This window comes from Lepisma saccharinum, chromosome 7 (genome assembly GCF_977018435.1).
Source record: "Lepisma saccharinum chromosome 7, izLepSacc3.1, whole genome shotgun sequence".
NCBI lineage: Eukaryota > Metazoa > Arthropoda > Insecta > Zygentoma > Lepismatidae > Lepisma > Lepisma saccharinum.
In genome coordinates this window covers 62,021,783-62,047,346 of record NC_139235.1, presented here as the reverse complement: position 1 = coordinate 62,047,346, position 25,564 = coordinate 62,021,783, and the positions used below count along the sequence as shown (strand labels likewise).

The window sequence follows — 25,564 nt, the reverse complement described above, 5'->3', positions numbered from 1 at the left end:
TTTTCCTGCCTATTTTTGGCCTTTTTATATGAGTATTTTCCAAGTTTTTCATTTATATCATAATTAGCAGTATCCTACCAGGTTACGGAGTGACGTTGCGGTGATCACGACGAACCCACAGTCGTTGTTCTAGGTTTTCTACGACAGAGTTACGCTACTCACTCGTTTAAAAAATGAATTTGCGGGGTCGCGGTTTCGCGAAGGTTGAGAATCGCTGCTTTATTTCATTATTAACTGACTGAAATGATTTTCCCTTAACGATCGTCATAAATACAAACTTTCGTTTGTCTCTACTATCATTGAAGAATTGTCAGTTTATAAAAGTTATCGACTGACCATTTCGACCCCCCAATCACATGCACTAAACAGCGTCTCTTGATTATCATTTCAGTTTGGGAGGCTGGGTGGCGACCAGAGCTTCAGGCATGAAGAAGAACGTGTACGGCAACATTGAAGACATCGTTGTTCGTGTGAGGATGGTGACACCTAGCGGAGTCCTGGAAAAGAATTGTCAAGTCCCGAGGATGTCCTGTGGGCCAGACCTTCATCACATCATCCTTGGCTCTGAAGGTGAAGTATGAGAAGTTCGCGGAAGTTTAAAAGCTGCAAGTTGATTGATTGATCTTGTTAAACTTACTTTTTCTGTCACTTTTTGCTAATCATGAAGATGAGGATGAGCGATGATGTGATGCAATTGATGAAGGGACACTCACAAAGAACACCCATGCCCAGGCCGGGATTCGAACAGGACTCCTGGTGTTGTAGCGTGCTGTGCTAACCACTCCGCCACGGAGGTTGGCAAAAGATCCATGTCTATACATCTTCGGATACTTCAACATACTAGTCGTATCCAACTCTTTATAATGGAGACCCTGTGATAACAACGTACAATTTCAGTCATAACCTTTAGGCGAAGATATGTTATAATATTTATATTTTTACCGCATTTCAAAATAACTGTATCTCGTTTATTCATTTTGTGGCTTTTTTCAAGTCGTTTTCCTTCCGTGGATGCACCTTTAAGATGCAGGCTCGGACTGTAGCCTCCAACCCCTTCCTTAAATTCGAGCCTGGCCCTAACTGTCTGTCCTATAATTTTCCACTCCATTACTACCCATTCTTTTATACTATACTCATAGACGAGATTTGGAGGTTTCAAGGATTGTCCATCAGAAGAAAAATAGAAATATTTTCTTTATTGATTTTTTGTTATTTGGCATCGCCTTGCTGTCACTTTTGGCTAATCGCAAAGATGGGTGATGATATGATGAAATTGATGAAGGGACACTCACAAATATCACCCATGCCAAGGCTGTGATTCGAACCCGGGACCCCTGGTGTCATAGAGCGCTGTGCTAATCACTGCACAACGGAGATCGGCATAAATGTTATTGTAACTCAGAATTAAAACATTCTATTTCGGAAGAAACCTGCGTGTGGTTGACTTTCTGAAATGGGGTGGTTCGTGGATACATTTTTTTTTCACTTTATAAAATCATACCTTTTTTCTTCCATTTTGATCATGTCTACTTTACTTCTTTGTATATTCTTTCCTTTTGTCTTTATTTCTCTTTTCGTTCCCCTCTATCTGTTTTTCTATTTCTGTCTCTCCTCTTTCTTTCTCTCCTATTCACTTTATCAATCCTTTTCTCTTCTATTTCTTACCTTCTTGTTCAGTGTTTCTTTCTTTCTTTTTCTTCGTACATTTTGGCTCCGACACTTCTTTCATTTCTTCCATTCTATCTCTTCTATTGCCCTTCCTTCTTCATTCGTACCTTTATAATATAGGGTCCTCACTTATTGCACAACACTTGAGCAACCTTGTGTTCTGACGTCACGGGAGTAAGGTTTTTAATTTTAGGCTAGATGCCTACGTTGTCAGGTTGGGCTAGCTAGGTTTAGTTCTCTTAGCCTAAATAATAATTTGGTAACATTATAGTATAAGGGAAACGGATTTCTTCAAATTTACAGGAGAAACTACTTACGGAAATTATTTTCTGTAGCATTGTGGAAGTTCGTAATGTAGTTTTGATCCATTTTAATGCGAAAACATGTCGTTTTCTGCGAAAATCTCTGTCTGACACGCTGTTTCTGCTGCTGCCATTTGCTTTCTGAACGAGAGTACAATGTTCCATGTGTTAAGATGACGCAACCCCATAGTCAGTGTTTCAGCCTCGCCGTGTTTTCACTAGAACATGACTTGTCGAGTATTTTTAATTATTTTTTTTAACTATGCTTGCCTAACCTAACTTAACCTAACCTAACCTTACGGAAAATAGTTTTTGGGGCTAACGTGAATGGTTTTTGGGGCTAACGTCAATGGTTTTTGAGGCTAATGTCAATGGTTTGTGGGGCTAACGTCAATGGTTTGTGAGGCTAACGTCAATGGTTTGCGACATATTAGCATAATTTTAAATCCTGGCACGAAAGTAGGTATTTTCCGGTGAACGAGGTTGCAACACTGCATAAATCGACAAAACACTCTCACAACGCGGCCTGAACCAGTACGCTATCGCCCGCCATAATGTTACAGAATCGAAATAACAAGTAACAGTAAGTACTCGTAAATGTAAGAAATAGACATTATCTTAGAAATGCATTATTTCACCTTAGGAAATGTTCCGCATTCCAAAATAGTACGTTAGCAATGTAAAAAAGTGCGAAATATATGATTTATAGGTGTTTCCCTTATACTATAATAGTACCAATAATTTTTCATTGTATTTATGCTAATGGAACCTAACCTAACAGACATAACCTAACCTCGCAGGCATTCCTCGTCTGACGTCAGGACGAAAGGTTGCTAAAGTGTTGTTCAATAAGGGATACCCATAATATAGGTGGGTTTCATGTGACGCAAGGATTCGTACAGACGCTATGTTTGCGGCCAATTTTATTTGTCGAGTGCAAATAAATATCCACCACGTAGCGTTCGTTACATCTGCACCAACTGCACGATTGTTTTAAACCACGAATGTCTGTGTTAGCCTCTCCCGCCCGCCCGCTTGAATTCCGTAATCTTACAAGAACTGGCCTCAATCATGGCTACTCGATCCCACAATGCAACAGTTTGTGTCGTAGGTGACAATGCTATTCGGCCAACTCTTACTTGCACTTTAGGAAGGCTCAGGGCTGGAAGCAAGGGGTGTCATCCCCCAGGTAGGATAATTGACATAAACACCCCCCCCCCACAATCTTAACTGTAACCATGTTGAACCAAACAAACATTGCTTAACCTGAAGGTTCTAGAAATTTCCACTTCGACCACCAAGTAACCCCACACTTATGATCAGTGACTTGACTGATTGATTTGGTGTTTTAAGTTCACTTTATGCACAGTAAGGCTACAGCGCCTTGAATAACGTAGTGTGGGAAACGGCGCTCTTCTGGTCTCTCTGGCTGGTTGCACTCGAATAGCTACCGCTAGAGGCGCTGGTGTCGGTACAGCTCCATGGCATTCGTCTGCTTACAATAGAAGTAAATGGAGTTTTCTCTGCAACGTCTGATTCTTTTACATGAATCATTTCTATGAATGTGATAATTGCTATGATATTTGGTACAGTGGTCGCGAAGATATTAACGAACATTCTAGACAGTCGACCACGTCCTGTTATCGTTATACTTTCATTAATAATACAGGAGAAAAAATACGCGTGGAATGCTCTTGGTAACTAAATTTTTGAGTATGAATTATTATCATCATTTCTTTTAAAGATATACACACTGAAGCATTTGCATTTTTATATTTACTGTCTCTTTTCTTCCGCTTTAAACTAATCGCGGCGATGATGATAATGATGATTGCATGAAACGACAAGGGAAACCCACAAAACTTCCTTAGTGTCATCAACATGAGTGTAAGGAAACTTTGAGACCAATGGGACAAGCGACACGGGATGTTTACACTGATGTGACTAGTGACACAGACACTTCCAGACTGTAAAATAGCATTCATTGCGCATTATGGTCGAAACAGCAAACGGCACGTTCATATGTCGTATTCGCATGCTACTTGTTACTTCGGTCTGAAAGCTCCTTAAAGGAAGGGTGCTCAGACCGAAGCGGCGCACCACAGGAAGAGTTCCCAACTAAGTGACAAGCGACATGGTGTCTTCAGTCTATTAGCAAGCGTTTGCTGCTAATTGTGCGAACAACAGATCTAGGCGACACGATAAACCGCACGTGTCGCTTTGTCGTTCAAACTGGGCCATTTCCTCAATAGCTTGCAACATGTTGCGTGGTTTGTTGTTCTCACATGCGCAATGCAATGCAATGAGTGTCTTGCTTTAGGGAGATTGCGCACCAAAGTGACAAGCGGCACGCGACACATCGGTTGAGGATTTCATCAACCGAACGCTGGCCTGTGCTGCCCGTCATGCCGCTACGATATGAAATGTTGCTCTTGATTGGCTCGTTTCCAAGCGACATGTGTCGCATCTCGCTTCGGTATGAAAGTTGCCTTGGACCGAACGACCCGTGTCGCTTTGGTGTGAAATCCTCGTATCGTTTGTTGCGTGTCGCTTTGGTGTAAAATCTCCTTGAGGAAACGGTGCAGTCAGAGCTTGTGTCCCTACGGTTCGAAAGGCTGCATTGGCTGATTACCGACTGCTCGCTTCGAAGCGAAACTTATGGTTTTTTGCCTCGATATGAAATATCTCTCAGGATACTATTTATATTCTAATAACATAGAACACCTGACGTCCGGAATCACATTGCGATGTTTCTTCTTGTGTTACGCATGCTATTTATAAATTTCTCTCTAGCCTTCTTAAACCCGAAGGTTCATGGCTGCAGCAACACAGGCCTTCCATCTGTCCCTATCTTGAGCAAGATCTATATACTCTTTTCCATCCCTACCGATTTCCCTTAGGTCCATCTCAACGTTGTCCCTCCATCTTCGTCTTGGCCTTCCTACTGGTCTCTTACCATCAGGTTTCCCAACAAGAATCCTGTAAACTCCTCTTTCCTCTCCCATTCGTGCCACATGGCCTGCCCACCTAAGTCTTCTTGATTTAATAATTCTAATAATGTCTGGACATGAATACAAATTATGTAGTTCTAAATTATGTAACCTTCTCCACTCACCTGTCTCCTCATCCCTTTTAGGTCCAAATATTTTCCTAAGGATCCTATTTTCAAATACTCTCAATTTATGTTCCTCTTTCAATGTAAGGGACCAAGTTTCACACCCATATAATACTACAGGCAAAATTACGGTTTTGTATATTTTAACTTTTAGATTCTTAGATATTAAACGAGAAGACAAAAGTTTATGAAGAGAGAAGTAACATGCATTTCCTGAATTAAGCCTACTTTTTATTTCCTCTTTAATATAATTTTCATTTGTTAATATTACTCCTAAGTATTTGAATTTGGAAACTGGTTCAAACGAGTTGTTATCAATAATTAGATTTTGATTATTACCTAACACTTGGTTTCGGCCTGTAAGCATATATTTAGTTTTCTCTTTGTTAACTTCCAAACCTATCTCTTTAGCAGTTTTGAAAAATATTTTAGCATTATTCTTAATTGTATTCACATCATCCCCTAGTAAGTCTACATCATCTGCATATGCTAACAACTGAGTCACACCATTTAATTTTAGTCCTTCTTTAGTTTCATTTACCTTCCTAACAGCATATTCTAAGGCAAAATTAAAGAGCAATGGAGATAATGCATCTCCTTGTTTTAACCCATCATGAATTGTAAATTTGTCAGACATATTAATACCCACACGAATTTTACTTTCTGTTTCACTGGTGCATATTTTTATCATACTAACAAGCTTCTTAGGTATTCCAAACTCTACTAATATATTATATAATTTATCTCTTTTGACCGAATCATATGCTTTTTTGAAATCAATGAATAGCTGATGGACATTTTGATTATATTCCCACTTTTTTTCAAGTGTCTGTCTGATGTGAAAAATTTGATCTGTAGTTGATCTGTTGCGTTTAAATCCACATTGATAATCACCTATAATTTCATTAGCATATGGGGTTAGTCTTGTTAAAAGAATGTTAGATAATATTTTGTATGTTGTTGAGAGTAGAGAAATTCCACGGTAATTATTGCAGTTCATTTTATCACCTTTTTTAAATTTATAAATTTATTTTATTTTACTTTTCTTTCCAAATTAATGCCATTTCGTGACTGCAAATCACTCTACAAATATAACTGTTTCCATCAATTCACGTACCGCCTTTCAAGACAAACAAATCTACACAATATATTCCAAAAACTAACTAAGCCGCATTACAAACGTTACATTTTATAAGAAAATTAGCAGCCATACTGATCGCTGTCTTATCGGTTGGACGGGGTCGGGGGTCTCCACCCCCGGCCCCCACTGAAGCTGCCACTGGTTATGATAATATTCGTAAACATGAATAATAAAGATTTTTAAATGCTGTATTAGAATTAGATATCTATTAAAATGTATTAATCTGAGCAATTATTTTCCAGGCACTCTGGGAGTTGTAACTGAAGTAGTTCTGAAGGTGAGGCCAATTCCAAAATGCAAAAAGTTCGGTTCCATTGTATTTCCAGATTTCGAAACAGGCGTCAACTTCCTCTGGGAAGTTGCAAAACAGGTGAGGTAAAAATACTAGCTTATACAATATGTTTTCAAAATCACTTTCTCATTTGCAAATATACGTTAAGTGTCTTCTCCTTGATGTTGTGTTTATCATTGATTTTATATGCTTCTGGTGCAATACTAATATGATCTTACAACTTTTATTAAATTAATCTATTTACTTGTCCATGAGCCCAAGTTGAGTACATACAGAATGCTCCATCGGACATTTTCTGTGTTCCGGAATTTACATGTGACGTAGGTTGGTGGAATTTCAACAAAATAATTGTGGATCACCAAACAGTCGATCGTCGGAAATATTTTCAGTGGCAAATGATTGGTTGGCTGCAACTTCAGGTGCTGGCAGAGGGAAACTTGGCAACGCCGCATCATCATGCTAATTGCACCCCTCTCATAGGCTGCAAACAGCCTGGTCAGTATTTCCAGGATCAATTACAGTATTCCTCCAATCAGTGGCGAAAGACTGTTCAAACTAGAGATGGTCATAAAATTGGGATAACGGATATCCGGATTTTAAATTATCCGATATCCCTTTCGGATGCAACGGATAATCAAGATATCCGAATATCCTGATGAAGGATTAGTAGAAAATCCGTACAGTGAAATACGAACATGAAGAATAAAATAATATGTGGATAGTACGTGAAACGGATATACGATAAAACGGTCTGGATAATTTACACATTTGGATATCCAGACATTTTGGATAATCCGAATATTCGGATAATTGATTGATTTCCGGGTAATCCAATAATCCTGAATTTCCGAATAATTCGAATTCGAATATCCGGATATCATGATATTCCATATCCTTGGATAATCCAAATACCCGAATATACGATATCCTGATATATGAAATCCGGATTGAAGATTATCTGATATCCGGATAAAATTTTATTCGAATTTGGCCATCACTAGTTCAAACCGATGGGGATAAATGAAAATTAAATGATTTTTAGTAGCATGTCGAAGGCACATGATAATTCAAATTCCATTTTAAGTCATGTGTTCTCAGTCATAGTCTATTGTTTTGCAGAGGTGCCAGCCAGCTTCCATAAGGCTGATGGACAACGAACAGTTTAAGCTTGGACAAAGCTTGAAGCCGTCCCCTGGCCTACTCGGACGGTTCGTGGAGGGGATGAAGACCACCTACCTCACGAGGATCAAAGGTTTCGACACGAATAGCATAAGTGTGGTCACTTTGGTCTTTGAAGGTAAGGTAACCGAAAATCCCAGGTGTTCAAATTGCATATAATTGGTTGAAATGTGTAGATTCTTGTGTTTAACGAGCCAAAGCTTGTCTTAGGTCTGCTTTATTGCCAGGAAGATTAATCGGGACTGGAACACTGAGCAATATGCCTCCAGCAGGAATATAACTCCTAGTCCCTTGATTAGAAGACCACTGAAGAAGCTGTTCGTTTTAGAAGCTAGAAAAACTTCTAAAATTCACATGAAAATACATATAACCCATGTATTAATATCAAAAATATAGCATTGATCCAAAGCAAATGGTAATTTGATGTAATAACAACCACGTCAATTCTTTTCCAGTTTATTAAAGTTCCTCACTAATTTGTGTAACGAATTATTAACTTGTAAGTTGAAAATTATTGCTTGCATTCTTGGGTTCTCGCAGGGAAAAGAGGGGTATCATTTACTACCCCTGGAATAAGGAAAAAATAACTATTTCTTCTTTCCCTTTATTTGTAATTGGTTTTCCCTTTCATTTTCTTGTATCTTGCTTCTAGTTTTCGATCTTTTCTCAGTTTTTGTATCACTTTGTTCGTCCTTGCTTCTCAACGCCATCATTTCTTTTTCAGTTTACTCTCCTGGTTTTGTCTCATTTTCTTCTTTACTTTATCATTCTTCCTTCTATCTCTTTCTCCGTTTCTCTCCCCTTCTTTCTATGTCTCGCTTCTTTATTTCCCTCTCTTCCTAGCCTTCTCTCTCTCTCTCTCTTTCTCTCAAACTCTTATTTTATTTCCCTTTCTTTCTCTGTCTATACCTGTCTCGCCTCTCTTTCTTTATTTCTTTCCCTGGGTTCATTATTTCTTTTCTTCTATCCCTCTCTCCTTATCTGTCTTGGTTCATTATTTATCTTTTTTACTGTCTCGCTTCTATATTGCTCTCCCTTTTAATCTCTCTCTGTCTCTATTCTTTCATTACTTCCACCCTTCTCTCTCTGTCTCGTTTCTTCATTTATCATTCTATCTCTTTCTCGCATCTTTATTGCCGCTCTTCCTCATTCTGTCTCGTTTCTTTTTCGTTTTCTGCCTCTCGCTTCTTTATTTCACTTCTCTATCCTCTCTTTAATTCTCTTGTACTCATTCTCTCCGTTTCTTCCATAATATCTTCTTCTCTCTCTTCTTTACAAAGTTTCTCTGTTACGATTGACGTAAACATCACGTCACTATATTCCGCTTCATGCCATATCTTTTCAAATTTTATCCTGTTTCGAAAATATTTTGTGAACGCCCACCATCCTAATAGTGAGAATATTGTAAAATCCCTTAGAAGAACATTTCCAGTATAATAAAATAATGTTAATCAGTGTGATGTCGGCATTTCTTCAAGAGAGATTTTGTTTCTAAGCAGACTATATGTCGAATATATAACCAACAAACAAAAATGTGAGTTTGCTTTACCAGTAGATATTCTTATTACTACTTTTTCTGTTTGCAGGCGAAGAGGTGGAGGTAAAGCAGCAACAGAGAAAAATATACAACATAGCTGAGAAGTTTGGTGGCTTACAAGCTGGGGAAACCAACGGGGAGCGTGGATATTTGTTGACCTATGTCATTGCATATTTAAGGGTGAGTTTCTGCACCAATGGAGTAGTTTATTCGACTCTAAAGCAGGGCTGTGAAATAACCAAAATATTGAAATCCCAAACGCCCTAATGCTCAAAGCTTGTGGTTAGTGGCAGGCATGCCACAAGTATAAATATTTTATTTCAATTACTTGAAGAATATCTTCAGTCTGTGCCTTTGCATAAAATTTCGATTTATCCTTAACTATGCATCTTACCAAGGGCGTAGCTATCCGCTGGTGTATATATATATATATATATATATATATATATATATATATATATATATGTATGTATCATAATACAGTAAACAACTTTTAGAATAAATTTCGACTAAACCACATGGAATACGAAAATTATATTTATTGTGTATCAATCAGAAACACTTCAAGTTCCTTTGAATGTCTACAAATGGCTACAAATGTTCAATGTGACTTACACCAGTTATGCGACACACATTCCATCGAAATTCTAGTTCTTTCAACGCTTTTCCCAATAACTCCTCGTCCTCCAAAGCAAGGGCGTTTCTTATTCTCTTCTTTAGCTGTTCCACATTCTGTGACATAGGTGGGTATAGACTTTGTCTTTCACAAAGCAAATGCAGAAGTCAAGGGGGGTAAAGTCTGGAAACTTTAAGACAACCTGCTCTTTTTGCAACTATGAAAGTCGCCATTTTCTTTAACACTACGCCAGCGCCACAATGACCGTGTTTACAAAAGTCTTGCTAATGAAAGCAAAACTTGATGATTTTCTGATTGTTATACAACAAACCTCACTGTTCGTGCTTCAGATATTTCTTAATAATGAATCGGGTAACTTGTTTGCTCTATTATGATACACGCTGTGCAGAGAGAGAGAGAGAGAGAGAGAGAGAGTATTTATTTCGGATAAATGTTTTTAGTGTTGTTTTTTTTCATCATTGTATTTATTGTTTCGAGAAGAGAGACAATCCGAAGAGCGAGACACTTCTGCTTCATTCACAAAACGACACTGTCTTGTATCATTCCACAGTGTACAAACGGGATGTTCCTTTTCGGAAGGCACCAAAATTTTAATCTCACTTCCACGTCGTACACCCTGGACTGCATTTTGCAGACTAACGAGACTCTGGCGCCTGGACATGTAGCCAGGAAAATCCTCTGTAGGAATTGTTTTCTGTTGTCCATATTTGTTTGTCCCTTCATCCAAATCATCATAATCGGCCCTACATCCCCACCGTCGCGATGAGCCAAGTCTTAGAAAAGCGACGTAAAATGACTTGATTCCATCAATCAGTGTAGAAGTAATGTTTAACGATTCAAAACATATATACTGTGTACACACACACATACACACACACACACACACACACACACACACAATATGTTTCAGAAATACTTTTACAAACTTTGAGGGCTGGTTCCTGAAACCAAAACAAGAAAAAAAGTTCATATAAATATATGTCCAAAAATCCTTAGTTTCTCAGTTATTAATGAAAGAACATAATGACACATCTGTTAGACATTGTCAGCTTATTAGCAAATTTTGAAACTGTCATCAACTCAGAAACTCATAATAAATGTTTAAAATGTCCTGCTCTTGCTTCCACACACGCATGAACACGTCGGATCATGGACCGGCGCACGCTTTCACGTACTCCCACATGGTGTTGAATGGTTTCGCAAGCTTCCATGACACGTTGATGAAGTGTATCTGCATTAGAAATGCAAACTGCATAAACCAATTGTTTTACTTGGCCCCAGAGTTAGAGATCCAAAGGATTGAGGTCGGGAGAACATGCAGGCCATGGAACTGGGCCTCCTCTACCTATCCATCTGTCATGGTAGATATCAGCCAATACATCTCGAACAATGCGACTGATATATGCTGGAACCTCATCATGCATAAACCACATGCTTGTTATTTGCAAAGGCAAATGGTGGATTGTACCTTGAAATGCGTTGAACGTAAACTTTCATTAATAACTGAGAAACTAAGGATTTTCGGATATATGTTTATATGAACTTTTTTTCTTGTTTCGGTTTGAGGAACCAGGCCTTAAAGTTTTTAAAAGTATTTTTGAAACACCCTGTATATATATACAGGGTTAGCTCAAACTCGACGTATTCCTTTGAAGGCATGATAGTACAGCGAATTTGCAACAAATTTAACCCTAAAGTGTCTTATACCAAGGGGGTCTATTTTCGAGATATTCCACATTTATTGATTTTGTTGAAAAACTCCCGATTTCCAGATTCAAAATTAAAATAAGGAAAAATTGATAATCTAATTGAACTTTTTTTAATCTTATTCGTTTACTTTCAAGTTAAGAACATGGATTAAATTATTTATGCTTAATTGTTTTTATAATTCATGTATATATTTACGTTTTATCTTATGTTATAATATTATTCGCGTATTTTTGCAACATTTATTCAGCATTTATTAGCATAGGCTAATAATTATCCCAAATAATATATGCAACGTTTTCATTGTTTTTCAAGCACAAGTTAAATACATCTCTTCTTAATATCGATTTTTGTTCAACAATGTACAAGATTGAAGTAATTTGTCTTCGTTATAAACTAAATCTTTATTTAATCATTTTTATGTGCAAGGGCAAATATGATTGTGGTTCATTTATGACGTCATTTATGACGGAGATCAATGAAAATTTCAGGGTCTTCAAGGACCATTTCTAATTTTATATCGGATCGGTAGAATTTCGGTTATCCGTATTGGTAAATTTTATATCGGTACTGTATCGATATCGTCCAAAATCGGCCCATCCTTACTATATAATACTGTTATTAGTGCTATTTTGGAACGTTAATATTGACATGTTTAAGTCATAGTAAAAAAAATTAATGCAGTAATGTAGGTTTTAGGACATTTTTTTAAAAAAAATCAATGAAATCCAACATTCTTGTATTTTCTAGGCCATGTGTGTGTACATGTAGAGAATAGAAGAGTATAGAATAGAATTTTGTTGTTCTAGTATGTATGTTTGTTTTGTCTTGCGTAGTAGTTGTGCTGTCTAATTTGTTTGTGTTTGTCTTGTGTAGTAGTTGTGGTGTGTAGTTTGTTTATGTTTATATTGTGTAGTAGTTGTGGTGTGTTTGTGTTTATATTGTGTTATAGTTGTGATGTGTTTGTGTGTGTCTTGTGTAGTAGTTGGGCTGTGTAATGTGTCTATGCTCGTCTTGTGTAGTAATTGTGCTGTCTAATGTGTATGTGTTTGTCTTGTGTAGTAGTTCCTCCATTCATATTGGGGGTTAGGCGTAGAGCTGACAACTCTGCACTGTAAAACAAATGTCAAGAAACAGCAATATAAGGCCATGGATGTTCCCAAGGTAAAATATTCCGGAGGTAAAATAGTCCCCCGTTCGGATCTCCGGGTGGGGACTACTTTGGGAGGTCTCTGGACTAAGGATAAGATCTACATTAGGAATAAGGATATTAAATTAGGCACCTGGAATGTTCTGAGCCTTTACCGGCCTGGGGCATTTCAGTGTACAGTTAATGAGATAGTTAAGTATAAATTAGATGTAGTAGCTGTCCAGGAAGTTAGGTGGCCAGGAGAAGGGAATTGTAAAACTAAAAATTATACTTTTTTCTATGGTGGTACTGAAAATCATAATTTTGGAACAGGCTTTTTTATAAATAATAGAATTATCTCTGCTCTTAAAACAGTAGAATTTATTAATGATAGGATATCATATGCAGTTTTACAGGGTAGGTGGTGTAAAATTATTTTAATAAACATACATGCACCAACGGAAGCTAAAGATGATTTTTATACATAGTTAGAACAGGTCTTTGATAAATTTTCTCAGTATGATATGAAAATTCTGTTAGGTGACTGTAATGCACAGATTGGCAAAGAAGAGACATTTAAACCCACGATTGGTAAAGAAAGTCTTCATGAATTAAGTAATGATAATGGTATAAGATTGATTACTTTTGCAACCTCAAAGAATTTAATTGTGAAAAGTACCACTTTTAAACATAAATATATCCATAAATATACCTGGTCTTCTCCAGATGGTAAAACTCAAAATCAGATAGATCATATTCTCATTGATAAGAGAAGGCATATTAGTATAATTGACGTTCGTACACATAGAGGTGCTGACTGTGCCAGTGACCACTATTTAGTAATTGCTAAATTAAGAGAAAGACTCTCAGTGATAAATCATAAGCAACAAAATCTAAAAGTTATAAAATTTGATACAGGAAAATTTACTGATGAAAGAATTAAGAAAGATTACCAAATTAAACTATCAAATAGATTTGATGTTTTGCAGGATTTAAATGATGATGAAAATATAAATGAAACAGACGTAAATAAGAATTTGGAACACATACGTAATGCAATAGAATCAGCAGCTAAAGAAAGTATAGGATACCATAAACCGAGAAAAAGTAAGCCATGGTTTGGTAATGAATGTTATAATCTAATAGAAATAAGAAATCAGGCTAGACTTAGGTGGTTAAATAACTCTGATGATACAAATCTAAACAATTATAATAGAATAAAGCGAGAAGTTAACCGCACGTTTAGAAGTAAAAAAAGAGATTACTTGAATAGCAAAATTAACGAAATTGAAACAAACAGCAAAAATAAAAATATCAGAGATTTATATAAAGGTGTAAATGAGTTTAGAAAGGGGTGGCAACCTAAAGTAAACTTGATAAAAGATAAAGACGTTGATTTTCTTGCTGACCCAAGCGATATTCTAAATAGATGGAAGAACTACTTTAATGATCTTTTAAATGTCCATGTAGGAGATAAATCAGAAGTAAATGAAGTAAACACAGCAGAACCTTTAGTTCCAGAACCTAACTTGACTGAAGTTAAAGATGCTATTAATAGGCTAAAGAATAACAAAGCACCTGGCATTGATTTAATACCAGCTGAGTTAATTAAATATGGTGGAAATTCATTAATATGTCAAATTCATAAATTAATTTGTTTAATATGGAATAAAGAAGAAATCCCTCAACAGTGGAAAGAATCCATAATTGTTCCTGTGTTTAAAAAAGGTGATAAAATGAACTACAATAATTACCGTGGAATTTCTCTACTCTCAACAACATACAAAATATTATCTAACATTCTTTTAACAAGACTAACACCATATGCTAATGAAATTATAGGTGATTATCAATGTGGATTTAAACGTAACAGATCAACTACAGATCAAATTTTTCACATCAGACAGACACTTAAGAAAAAGTGGGAATATAATCAAAATGTCCATCAGCTATTCATTGATTTCAAAAAAGCATATGATTCGGTCAAAAGAGAGAAATTATATAATATATTAGTAGAGTTTGGAATACCTAAGAAGCTTGTTAGTATGATAAAAGTATGCACCAGTGAAACAGAAAGTAAAATTCGTGTGGGTATTAATATGTCTGACAAATTTACAATTCATGATGGGTTAAAACAAGGAGATGCATTATCTCCATTGCTCTTTAATTTTGCCTTAGAATATGGTGTTAGGAAGTTAAAAGAAACTAAAGAAGGACTAAAATTAAATGGTGTGACTCAGTTGTTAGCATATGCAGATGATGTAGACTTACTGGGGGATGATGTGAATACAATTAAGAATAATGCTAAAATATTTTTCAAAACTGCTAAAGAGATAGGTTTGGAAGTTAACAAAGAGAAAACTAAATATATACTTACAGGCCGAAACCAAGTGTTAGGAAATAATCAAGATCTAATTAGCCCGACCCTGTGGCCGAGCGGTTAGCACATCGCGCTGCGACGCCAAGGGTTCCGGGTTCGAATCCCGGTCGGGCTTGGTTGTTTGTGAATGTCCATTCATCAATTTCATCATTTCATCACTCATCCCCATCTTCGCAAATTAGCCAAGAGGCAAAAAAACGCGAAGTAAAATAAACTAAATCAATCAATCAATCAATCAAGATCTAATTATTGAGACCAACTCGTTTGAACCAGTTTCCAAATTCAAATAGTTAGGAGTAATATTAACAAATGAAAATTATATTAAAGAGGAAATAAAAAGTAGGCTTAATTCAGGAAATGCATGTTACTTCTCTCTTCATAAACTTTTGTCTTCTCGTTTAATATCTAAGAAACTAAAAGTGAAAATATACAAAACAGTAATTTTGTCTGTAGTATTATATGGATGTGAAACTTGGTGCCTTACATTGAAAGAGGAACATAAATTGAGAGTATTTGACGCAACTTCTCCAACGAGTTGGATCGGTAGAGTAGGGCCAATCCCGTGGCCTGCAAGTTATCCCGACTTTTTTTCCTGTCAATTTTGATGTGTGGGGCACATGAAGGCCTTAGTTTACAACACCAGTGCTTTCCGTGGAAAATCTTAAACAAAGAGTCGTCAATGCGACTGAAGAAATGTGACGCTCTTTCACTTCAAGAGTAACTATAACATAAGTAAGGAATCGGGTTCGGGTGTGTATTCGACATAGAGGAGAACATTTTGAGAAAGACTTGTGAATTAAATCTATTATTACATTCAAACTTTCTTTAATTTCATTATTCTTTCAATTTCCACTTCATAGTAGCGCTCTACCTGTCTCCGTTGATATTGAACTTTTTCCAGATTTTTTAAATTTCTTGTGAACACTGTAATACGTCATCGGACAGCTGAAAAAACAAGGAAGTTTTTCTAGTAGTTTGTACGGTTAGTGTCTTATTAATATTTTGAGATATTTGCTGTTTTTTGGTAAGCAACTTCATTGAAAATTTAAACATCGAGTAAGGTTTGATCTGCTCTTTGAAACTGTTCGGCGCTTTTGGATTGTTTTTCTGTTCATAAAACATTGTTAATGTGTTGGCATGACATACAGATTAAAACAAAGCTGAATTCGATCATCACTTTTTCTTATTTTAATTTTGAACCTGGAAATCGGGAGTTTTTCAACAAAATCAATAAATGCGGAATATCTCGAAAATAGACTTTAGGGTTACATTTGTTGCAAATTCGCTGTACTATCATGCCTTCAAAGGAATACGTCGAGTTTGAAGTAACCCTGCATATATATATATATATATATATATGGACAAAATAATATGAACACCAATGCAATTGCAGAAAACTTGTATTAGTAGGGGGTTGAGTTCCCCCTTGCCTGAATGACAGCTTGTATCCTACGTGGGATAGACAAATAAAGGTCCTGTACAGTGTGAACTGGAATACGTACGTAGCCACTCCTCGCACAAAACAGTCTCAAGTTCCGAAAGTGTCATTGGAGGTGAAAACCGATTACGCACTTTGGACTCCAAAATACCCCACAAAGGCTCAATGATGTTAACATCGGGGGAGTGTGGACACCAGATGAGATGTTCTACCTCATCACTGTGCTCATCAAACCATGCATCAACGCACCTAGCAGTGTGAATAGGGGCGTTATAATCTTGGAAGATGGGGCATGCATCGGGAAACAAAGTCTGAACCATGGGATGGAGGTGGTCACCCAGGATGGTGCAGTACTTCTCTGCGTTGATTCTCCCACGCAGGACGACAAGTGGGCCAACACCATTCCAAGATATAGCCCCCCAAACCATCACAGACCCCTCACCATGTTTCACGGTAGGCACTAAGCAGTCAATATCGAATGCTTCAGCAGGAGTTCTCCACACATAAGCACGTCCTGTGGTCTGAAATAATGTGAAAGACGATTCGTCTGACCATATCACATGTCCCCATTGCTGCTATGTCCAATTCTTGTGCTCTTGGCACCACCGTCTTCGTGTCACTGCATTACGTGGAGTCACCAACGGTTTGGGGATGGCAACTCTGCCATGAATGTTCACAGAATGCAGCTCCCTTTGAATGGTTTTCGTAGATACAGGGTCCTGGAGGTGATTGTTCATCTCTGCGGTTATCTGGGACAGTGTTGTCTTGTGCTTTCGAGTCACTATTCGCTTCAACACACGTCGATCCCTGTTGGATAACTTTGTTTTTCGCCCACTATTCTCCTTTGCAGACGTTGTCTTTCCATGTTGTCTGTAGGCTGTCAGAACAGTTGACACTGTGCTCCGTGCTACACCAACAAGTGTAGCTGTTTTTGTCACAGATGCTCCAGCCAGGCGGGCTCCTATGATCATGCCTCTTTTGAAGTCTGAAAGGTCTGCATTTGACGGATAGCTGACTGCTCGCATGCACCTCTCACACCAGCTTCTGATAAACTGATATCTTTGCTTTCATCGCCACTAGATGGTTGAAATATCTGCTGAGTGTTGTCTTTTTCCACGACGGCGTATATAGGCCTTTGCAAACCAAGGTGTTCATATTATTTTGTCCATTACCTGTGTGTATATATATATATACACAAATGTTACCCGTATATGAATATATAGACATATGTACATATGTATGTACATATACAGTATATAGCTGCAGTGGTCCAGTCGATAGGGCACGTGACTACCACGCGGGAAACCCGGGTTGGACGATCTAAGGTAAGCTTGCATTAGGTGGCCGGAGCGTGGTAGTACTGATCACTTCATTTCCCAAAAGGTGTCCGAGATCGTCAATGTGTGTGGCCCTAGCTTCTTATTCTCCTAAGTGGCAATGAGCATGGTAACCTTATCTTCCACACACACACGCGAACACACACACTCCCCTCCACACACACAGGGAGAGAGGGGGTTAGTAAATAGTGTTATTGAAGCGACAATTAAATAGTGTATTTTCATAGGTTCAGTGCAATACACAGTACTCTATGCTTACAAGATGTGACTTGAATATAAAATACCTAAAATACTTCAACTACTTAATTCCTTTTTTGTATTCTTACGGTAACCATGAGGGAGAAATAAATGGGCAAATGAAGGGAAGAAATGTACAATCGGAAACAAAAATAGATATCGAATTATTCTATATGACATTCGTCGTTCCTCGACTAGTAGAATGTCCATAATTTCTGTTCATATTCACCAAAGAACGTTTCGTTTTTCCTTATTTCTCACTTCAAGATTACGTCGTAGTATCTTCTACATATTTTCACTAAGTCATCTCCAGCCTTACTACAAATTTCGAATTCTAATTTATTAATTTCTTATTCAGGACTTTGCCGTAGAAAACGACATCTTGGGAGAGTCATTCGAAACGTCAGTTTCCTGGGACCGCACGTTTTCGTTGTGTCAGAATGTGAAGCGTCGACTGGCTGTGGAATGCGAGGGTAAGTTGTTTGGAAGTAACAGTTACTTTTGAGGAAATGGGATTTGGATTAATAAAAGTTGTAATTTTTCACATCTACAGAGAAGAATTCATGCAGAATTTCCGGATCAAATAATTCATGCAGAATTCCCGACGAGTAGCCACCCTGCATTTTATAAGATCTATTCCATAATACTGGGATCTATAACTTACTTTTAAAAGTAAGTTGCTGCAACTTTAACGGATTTGCATTTTTAAATAGAAATAACGTTGTTCAGTTGCGTTGTGACACTTAAATTGTTAACTTAAAAATTTGTAAAGTATTGTATACTCATTTTTTTCAATCTAAAGCCTGAATCACACTGAACTGGATTTCCAGTAGGAATGTCCTAGTTGCTGCTGTACTGGCTACCCATTTCCTAGGTTTCGCCTCACACGATACTTGTTACCTTTGTTCCCATAAGACATTGCGCAGAGCAGACAATCTGTAAAGATGGACGAGCAATTTAGGAGAATTACTGCTTTGTACTTTTATTAAAAACTAGCTGATTACCCGGCGTTGACCGGGTATTTATTTATCTCAATCATTTATTAGACAGGAAAATAATGAAGTCTAACTATAGTGGAAAAAGGAACTTGGAGTTGAAAGGCATTGGGAGTGTCACTATTCATCTTAGCGACCACGTAAACTATGGATTCCACACTAATATCGGTCACTTTCGGAAACAAAGTCATATCAGCCTGAATGTTAGACAACCCGAGAAACACTATCGTTATGCGGATTTCATAGAGTCATGGATGTCTGTTTGTGCGGAATTTAATATCGGTCGTTTTCGATTATTTTTATATGTCACCCCTTCCCACTCCACCCCTAAGGGTGTCAGGGGTGTCTTACCCCAAAAATAATATTTCCAGATTTCAAGTGATACGTGTACCAAGTTTGGTTGAAATTGCTCCAGGCGTTCGAGAGTAATGCCGGAACAAACATATATACACACCCACACACACACACACACAAACATACATCCATTTTTATATATATAGATAGATTAAAATAGAAAAATATGGACTAGAGATTGGCTCGAAAATATATGGTAATCAATGCATATCGAAAAAGGTTTTAATTGTGCATATTCAATTCATACATGAGATTCGCAGAATTCATTCACAAATTTTAAAATGATCAAACATTTAATTTAATACACTTGCAATGATAAGGATATTCATTTTCGGCTAATCATATTTGTCACGTACACACCTCATCGCTTTGCATAAATACCTAAATACTAATGAACTGAACACGAATGCACTGCACGTCAACTCTTCCTTTTTTTTTTTGAAACTAACAAAAACTGCCAAGACTCGGAAACCACAGACAAGTAACTCACCTTTGCAAACTAACAGATTATCTTCACATGGCCAAACTTTGCACTGATTGGCTGTTCCACAGAATCCATTCGAGGAAAGCCAGTAGCAATTAGAACATGTCCTATGGGCGCTATTCACCGGATGTTTACATTTCTGTGCTTCCTTGGCGCTGGCGGGGACTGCATTTCCGGTTTTGAAAATAATAACATTGAATTCAAAGGTGTAAAGGCAGTGTCTTCGGAAAAGGCGACAATATTTGTGTGGCTTTTGGTTTCAACATGAGATTGGAAACAAGCAATTGTTCTCAGGTATCTATGCATCGTTTTCAGACAGACCCGATACAGAAAAATCAGTGGATTTAGGAAGTAAAGCGAAAAGATTGAACACAAACACGAGGGAGTAGGCTCTGCAGTCGGCACTTCATCAAATCAAATGAAAGAAAATTATAATTGTCTGACACACATGGGTTGACTAAATTTAAAAGCTGGAACTATTTATAATCATATTATAACGCATTTGGCTTTTCGTTGTTGATAAGCTCTCTCTCCATGGACGTCGGTAGGCCAGTCGACCCCTCCCCCCGCCGGAAACTGGCATCCTTCATTTCAAGTTGCAAAAAAGCAGGAAGTTTGTTATTTTTATTATTAATAACAGAAATAAAGTTCACTTGGTTAGTATTCGAACAGAGTAATCAAGGTAAAATATGCATTACATCAAAAAAAAGAGTGAAAAATGCAGGAACCAAGTTATATTTTCATATTCTACCATATAATGCAAAGAATAAATAGTTCCACAGTTTTCAGAATTCGAAAAATTATACTTTTAGATGACATCACACAATATATAATTTGTGAGTATTTTTTCTAACTTCTAAAGTTGTTCCTTGAAGACACTTGCAAAAGTTAGTATAGTAAGCAGGGTTGGCAAAATTTGTGTTTTTTTTAAAAAGAAATAAAACAAACAGTTTTTTTTGTTTTAAACATGTTTTAAACAGTGTTTTAAACAAGAACTGAAAAAAAATGTTTTAAACAAAACGTTTAAAACTTAATGCTAAGGAGACTTATTTTCTAAGAATAATGATTAATAGGGAAGGAATCTGTTAATCATCCAAAGATGAACTGTGTTCATATTATAAAGTAAACGCTTCAATAACTTATAAAATACACATTTATGTTAGTCTTAAAAATCGCATGTAGCCAGGGGTGCACCCCCCCAATGGCCTATGATACACTGTATATTATTTTGTCATTAATTGAAATAACATTTTACATAAGCCATAATAACTTCTGACGTTACAAAGTTGTTGCAGTTTATTTATTGAAAGTTTCCTGATTTGAACCACTTTTAAAACATCGCACTCACAGGAAGGAATTAGGTAGAAATTAACCACTCATCAGCCATACACGAACATAGTAGGCCTAGTCAGTTTTATTTTTTTCTTATGACACTCATTGTGCGTTCTGCAGAACAATTTGTCACTAGTATGGAGATCAGAATTTTACAAAATAACCTGCAAATTTGGAAAGGTCGAAAACTGGACTATAACAACTGGTCAAGCAGGGAGTTTGCGCGCCCCCTTTTCCAAACCGATTCTAAAGGCATGAGGCGTTGTTTCATTTCAACCCATCCCCGCGATCAGCCACAGGTACGTAGAAAAACTGTACATAATAACTAAAAATCAATAACAAGTCAATCAAACGAAACGATCCCCCCATTTTTGTGTGGAGATATACAGAATTGGTAGCTTAACTATAAAATTTTGTCCCCCCAAAAAAATTTACATGACGCAGGCGCGCCATGAATCTACCCTGTGGGCACCCCTGCATGTAGCTGTTTAATAAGCTACACGTGGTAGCTACTCTGTTTTTCTTTGTTTATTTTTTTAATACGACATTTTATCATGAGTTTGGTTTGAGTTGGTGTTTTAAGTCCACTTTGTGCACAGTAAGGCTAATCGGGACTGGAAAAACGGTTTAAAGTGGGATCCGAACCACTGTGCCATGTGCTTCCACAGGGTATCGAACCCGGGACCCCTTGATTACAAGGTGATGACGCTACCACTGCATTTTTTCATGAATGCAACTAAATATTGAAATTAACAACAATGTGCCCCTGAACAGATTTATATGAACAGTAAACAGAATGACACGCATTGAATGAAAAAAAACACGCAAATAACCACAAAATTACAAAAATCAAGTATCAAAATGCGTTTTAAACAAGTCTGAAAAAAATATGTTTAAAACACTTTGTTTCAAATGTTTTAAACATTTGTGAAAAACAGCAAAGCCATGTCATTTAAACGTTTAAAGCAAGTTGTTTAAAACACTTTTGTTTTAATCAAGTCAACCCTGATAGTAAGTCAGTATAGTAACTATGAAATGTAAAATAATTAATGGAAAATACTTGTGCTGGATATTTACTCGGCTTGTGGATCGAATAGCATGATAATAATAAACAACAACAATAAAAATAAAATTCGAATAAAATTTATTTAATTAGGTATATATTCTTAGCGTATAATAATAATTTTAACCGTAGTAATTATTATTATTTCTTTTACTGTTGTAATCTAAGTATATCAATGTTTATAATTAATGTAAGCTTAATTCTAACCTGGAGAAGTCTTTTCAAAAACGAAACTGTTGGTAGAAGATCAACATTGCATTGGAAAATATTAGTATTGTCCCTTATATCTGCATCCAAAGCATCCAGGGAATTGCCAAACTTTTCTAGGTACCTTTGTTTCTCTATATCACTCAAAAATTTCAAGTGATCCATTTTCTTTCCGATCTTTTTATAAGAAAATAAGCTCGGTGACGATATATATTCCATTTGTTTACATTGGAAAATTCACCAAACCGGAAGTTATTTCCCCGCCATCTATAATCGAATTGCCTGATAGATCATTTTTTGTTTACTCAGGAATAACCGGCATTCTTCCAAACCAGCCAAGCATTCAGCCAGGTAGCCATCACAGCCAGTTCAGCGCGGGTCTCACTTATTGCACAACATTTGAGCAACCTTGTGTTCTGACGTCACGGGAGAAGGATCTTTAATTTTAGGCTAAATGCCTACGTTGTCAGGTTAGGCTAGCTAGGTTTAGTTCTCTTAGCCTAAATAATAATTTCTCATTGTATTTATGCTAATGGAACCTAACCTAACATCGTAGGCATTCCTCGTCTGACGTCAGAACACAAGGTAGCAAAACTGTTGTGCGGAGAGGAAGACCCGTTCAGCGCCAACTAAATGGAAATCCAGTTCCGTGTGATTCGGCCTTTAGACAAACCTCATTGACTAACTGACTAACTGAACTTTGTTTCTCTTACTTAAACCCCTATCAGCACACGGAACTGGATTTCTAGTAGGAATGCCATAGTTGGCGCTGAACTAAGTTTCTAGGTAGCAATCATGGCCGCCTAGCTGACTGCTTGACTGGATTTGAGGAACATGACATGTTCTAATTGCTACTAGCTTTCCTCGACTGGATTCTGTGGAACAGCTAATCAGAACAAAGTTTCGCCATGTAAAGATAATCTGTGAGTTTGCAAAGCGGAGTTTTGTCTGTGGTTTCCAAGTGTTTGCTGTTTTCACTGTTTTGGTTAGTTTCTCGATAAGAAAAAATAAGGAAAGAGATGACGTGTAGTGCATTCGTGTTCAGTTCATTAATATTTAGGTATATATGTAAAGCGATAAGATGTGTACGTGACAAATATGATTAGCTGAAAATGAAAATCCTTATTATTACAATACAAGTGTATTAATATATGTTTGACTTTTTTTGGTGAATCAATCCTGCGAATCTCATGTATGAATAATTCAAACCAAAGTTAAAAAGCTTGTTCGGTACGCATTGATTACCATATTTTTTTCGAGTCAATCTCTAGTTCATACTTTTCCTTTTTTTAATAAAAGCACAAAGCAGTATTCTCCTACAACATTCAACAAATTGCTCGTCCACCTTTAAGCCAGCTTCAGACGAAAGCATTTCCATTAACATTTTTGCTAGCATAAATGCTACGTAAATGCTTCCAAAAATCTTATAACAGATAGTAATTTACAGTTTTACACCAAAGCATTTCATTGATCATTTCGGTTAGCTGTTCCAATTACAATGTATAATACATACAGCACGAAAGGCACGTCGAGTTACACCGTGTATGGTGAGTGCACAGTGTTTACAATTGAAAAAGCTAAAATATTCTTCCATACGTGTAAAATAAACGTTCTATAGTATGTATTTTATCAGCACCATTCTTCTGTACTTAAAACCATTTAATACGAAGGGATATTCCTCTCCGTTGAATAGTTATCGTATTTTAAAAGTGTGAAGTGATACGTTGTTTACATCTCACGCTGCCGCCATTATGGGAAAGAAAGACTATCGACAAGTACGGTGTAACAAGTACCGTGTGAGGCGAATACTAGCAAATGGGTAGCCAGTTCAGCGTCAACTAGAGAATTCCTACTGGATATCCAGTTCCGTGTGAGTAGTGTACTTTGGAGGCTTCTGCGCCATCCCAAGTAGGTATCCCCTATTTTCTATGGATTTAACCTCAGTTGTATCATATTATGACAATTTTTTTGTGGATTTTATAGCGTTCGACGACGTTCCAGTACAGTTTTCACCGCAACTCGGGTTTTCCTATCTCATTCTTTGTAGGTATGTCACGATCTTACGTGATATAACTTAACCTATTCACTTTTTTATTACCTTTTACGGGCAAAGTTAACTTACAAGGGTTGTTTATTTCTTTGTTCTGGTTACATCCTTTTTTTATTACGATCTTACGGGATATAACTTAACCCATTCATTTTTTACGGTCTTTCACGAGGATATATATATATATATATATATATATATATATATATATATATATATATATACACAATCTTTTACGGACTTATCTAACCTACATGGGAAACATTTTTGAATTTCTTCTAGTCAGGGAGGACAGAGGACATCAAGACGATGCTAACGGAAGAAAAAACATGTTCCTACGATCATCCTTTCGAAAGTTACGAGTGATCGAAAAAAAAAAATAGATTTTGGCAATTGGCCCACCCCTTGACCTCAGGACCATCAAATTTAGTACGCGTACTCTATATCACCAAAATCGACAGGGGCGTCAACGGGGGTATTTTTCGAGTTATTTCTTTAGCTATCTCTTACCTTTTTTTAGATACAGAGACTTCCGGTCACCATTCTTGAATTTCGGATTTTTTTCGGAAGGGTCGAGGAATGTTGATAGGCGACGACAGAGCCATCTATTTTTTTGTTGTATTACTTACAAGGGTAAGCTATTGCACAACATTTTGCAACAACTTATTACGTAATGCGGTGACTCATTACTTACAAGGGTAAGCTATTGCACAACATTTTGCAACAAGTTATTACGTAATGTGATGACTCATTACTTACAAGGGTAAGCTATTGCACATTTTGCAACAAGTTATTACGTAATGTGATGACTCATATCTAACATAGCCTCTTCTGATTGGTTGAAAAAAAGTGTTGTGTAACAAGTTATTACGTAATGTGGTGACTCATATCTAACGTAGCCTCTTCTGATTGGTTGAAAAAGTCTATATAAGGCGGCACACAGTGCAGATCAGTTAGTTCCGTGAGAGCGGTTGAAGATTACG

At 36.9% G+C, this 25,564-nt stretch overlaps 1 protein-coding gene across 1 annotated transcript in view; it reads left to right on the top strand.

Annotated features, from left to right (window-relative positions):
• The window catches only part of LOC145990490 (alkylglycerone-phosphate synthase-like), an 80,924-nt gene that overhangs the window by 20,105 nt on the left and 35,255 nt on the right, over window positions 1–25,564 (top strand). Inside the window, exons 7-11 of the mRNA XM_083126185.1 lie at window positions 392–570; window positions 6,469–6,596; window positions 7,638–7,815; window positions 9,284–9,414; window positions 18,458–18,572. Of these exons, the coding sequence (XP_082982311.1) occupies window positions 392–570; window positions 6,469–6,596; window positions 7,638–7,815; window positions 9,284–9,414; window positions 18,458–18,572 (731 nt within the window). The remainder of the gene's footprint in view (window positions 1–391; window positions 571–6,468; window positions 6,597–7,637; window positions 7,816–9,283; window positions 9,415–18,457; window positions 18,573–25,564) is intronic.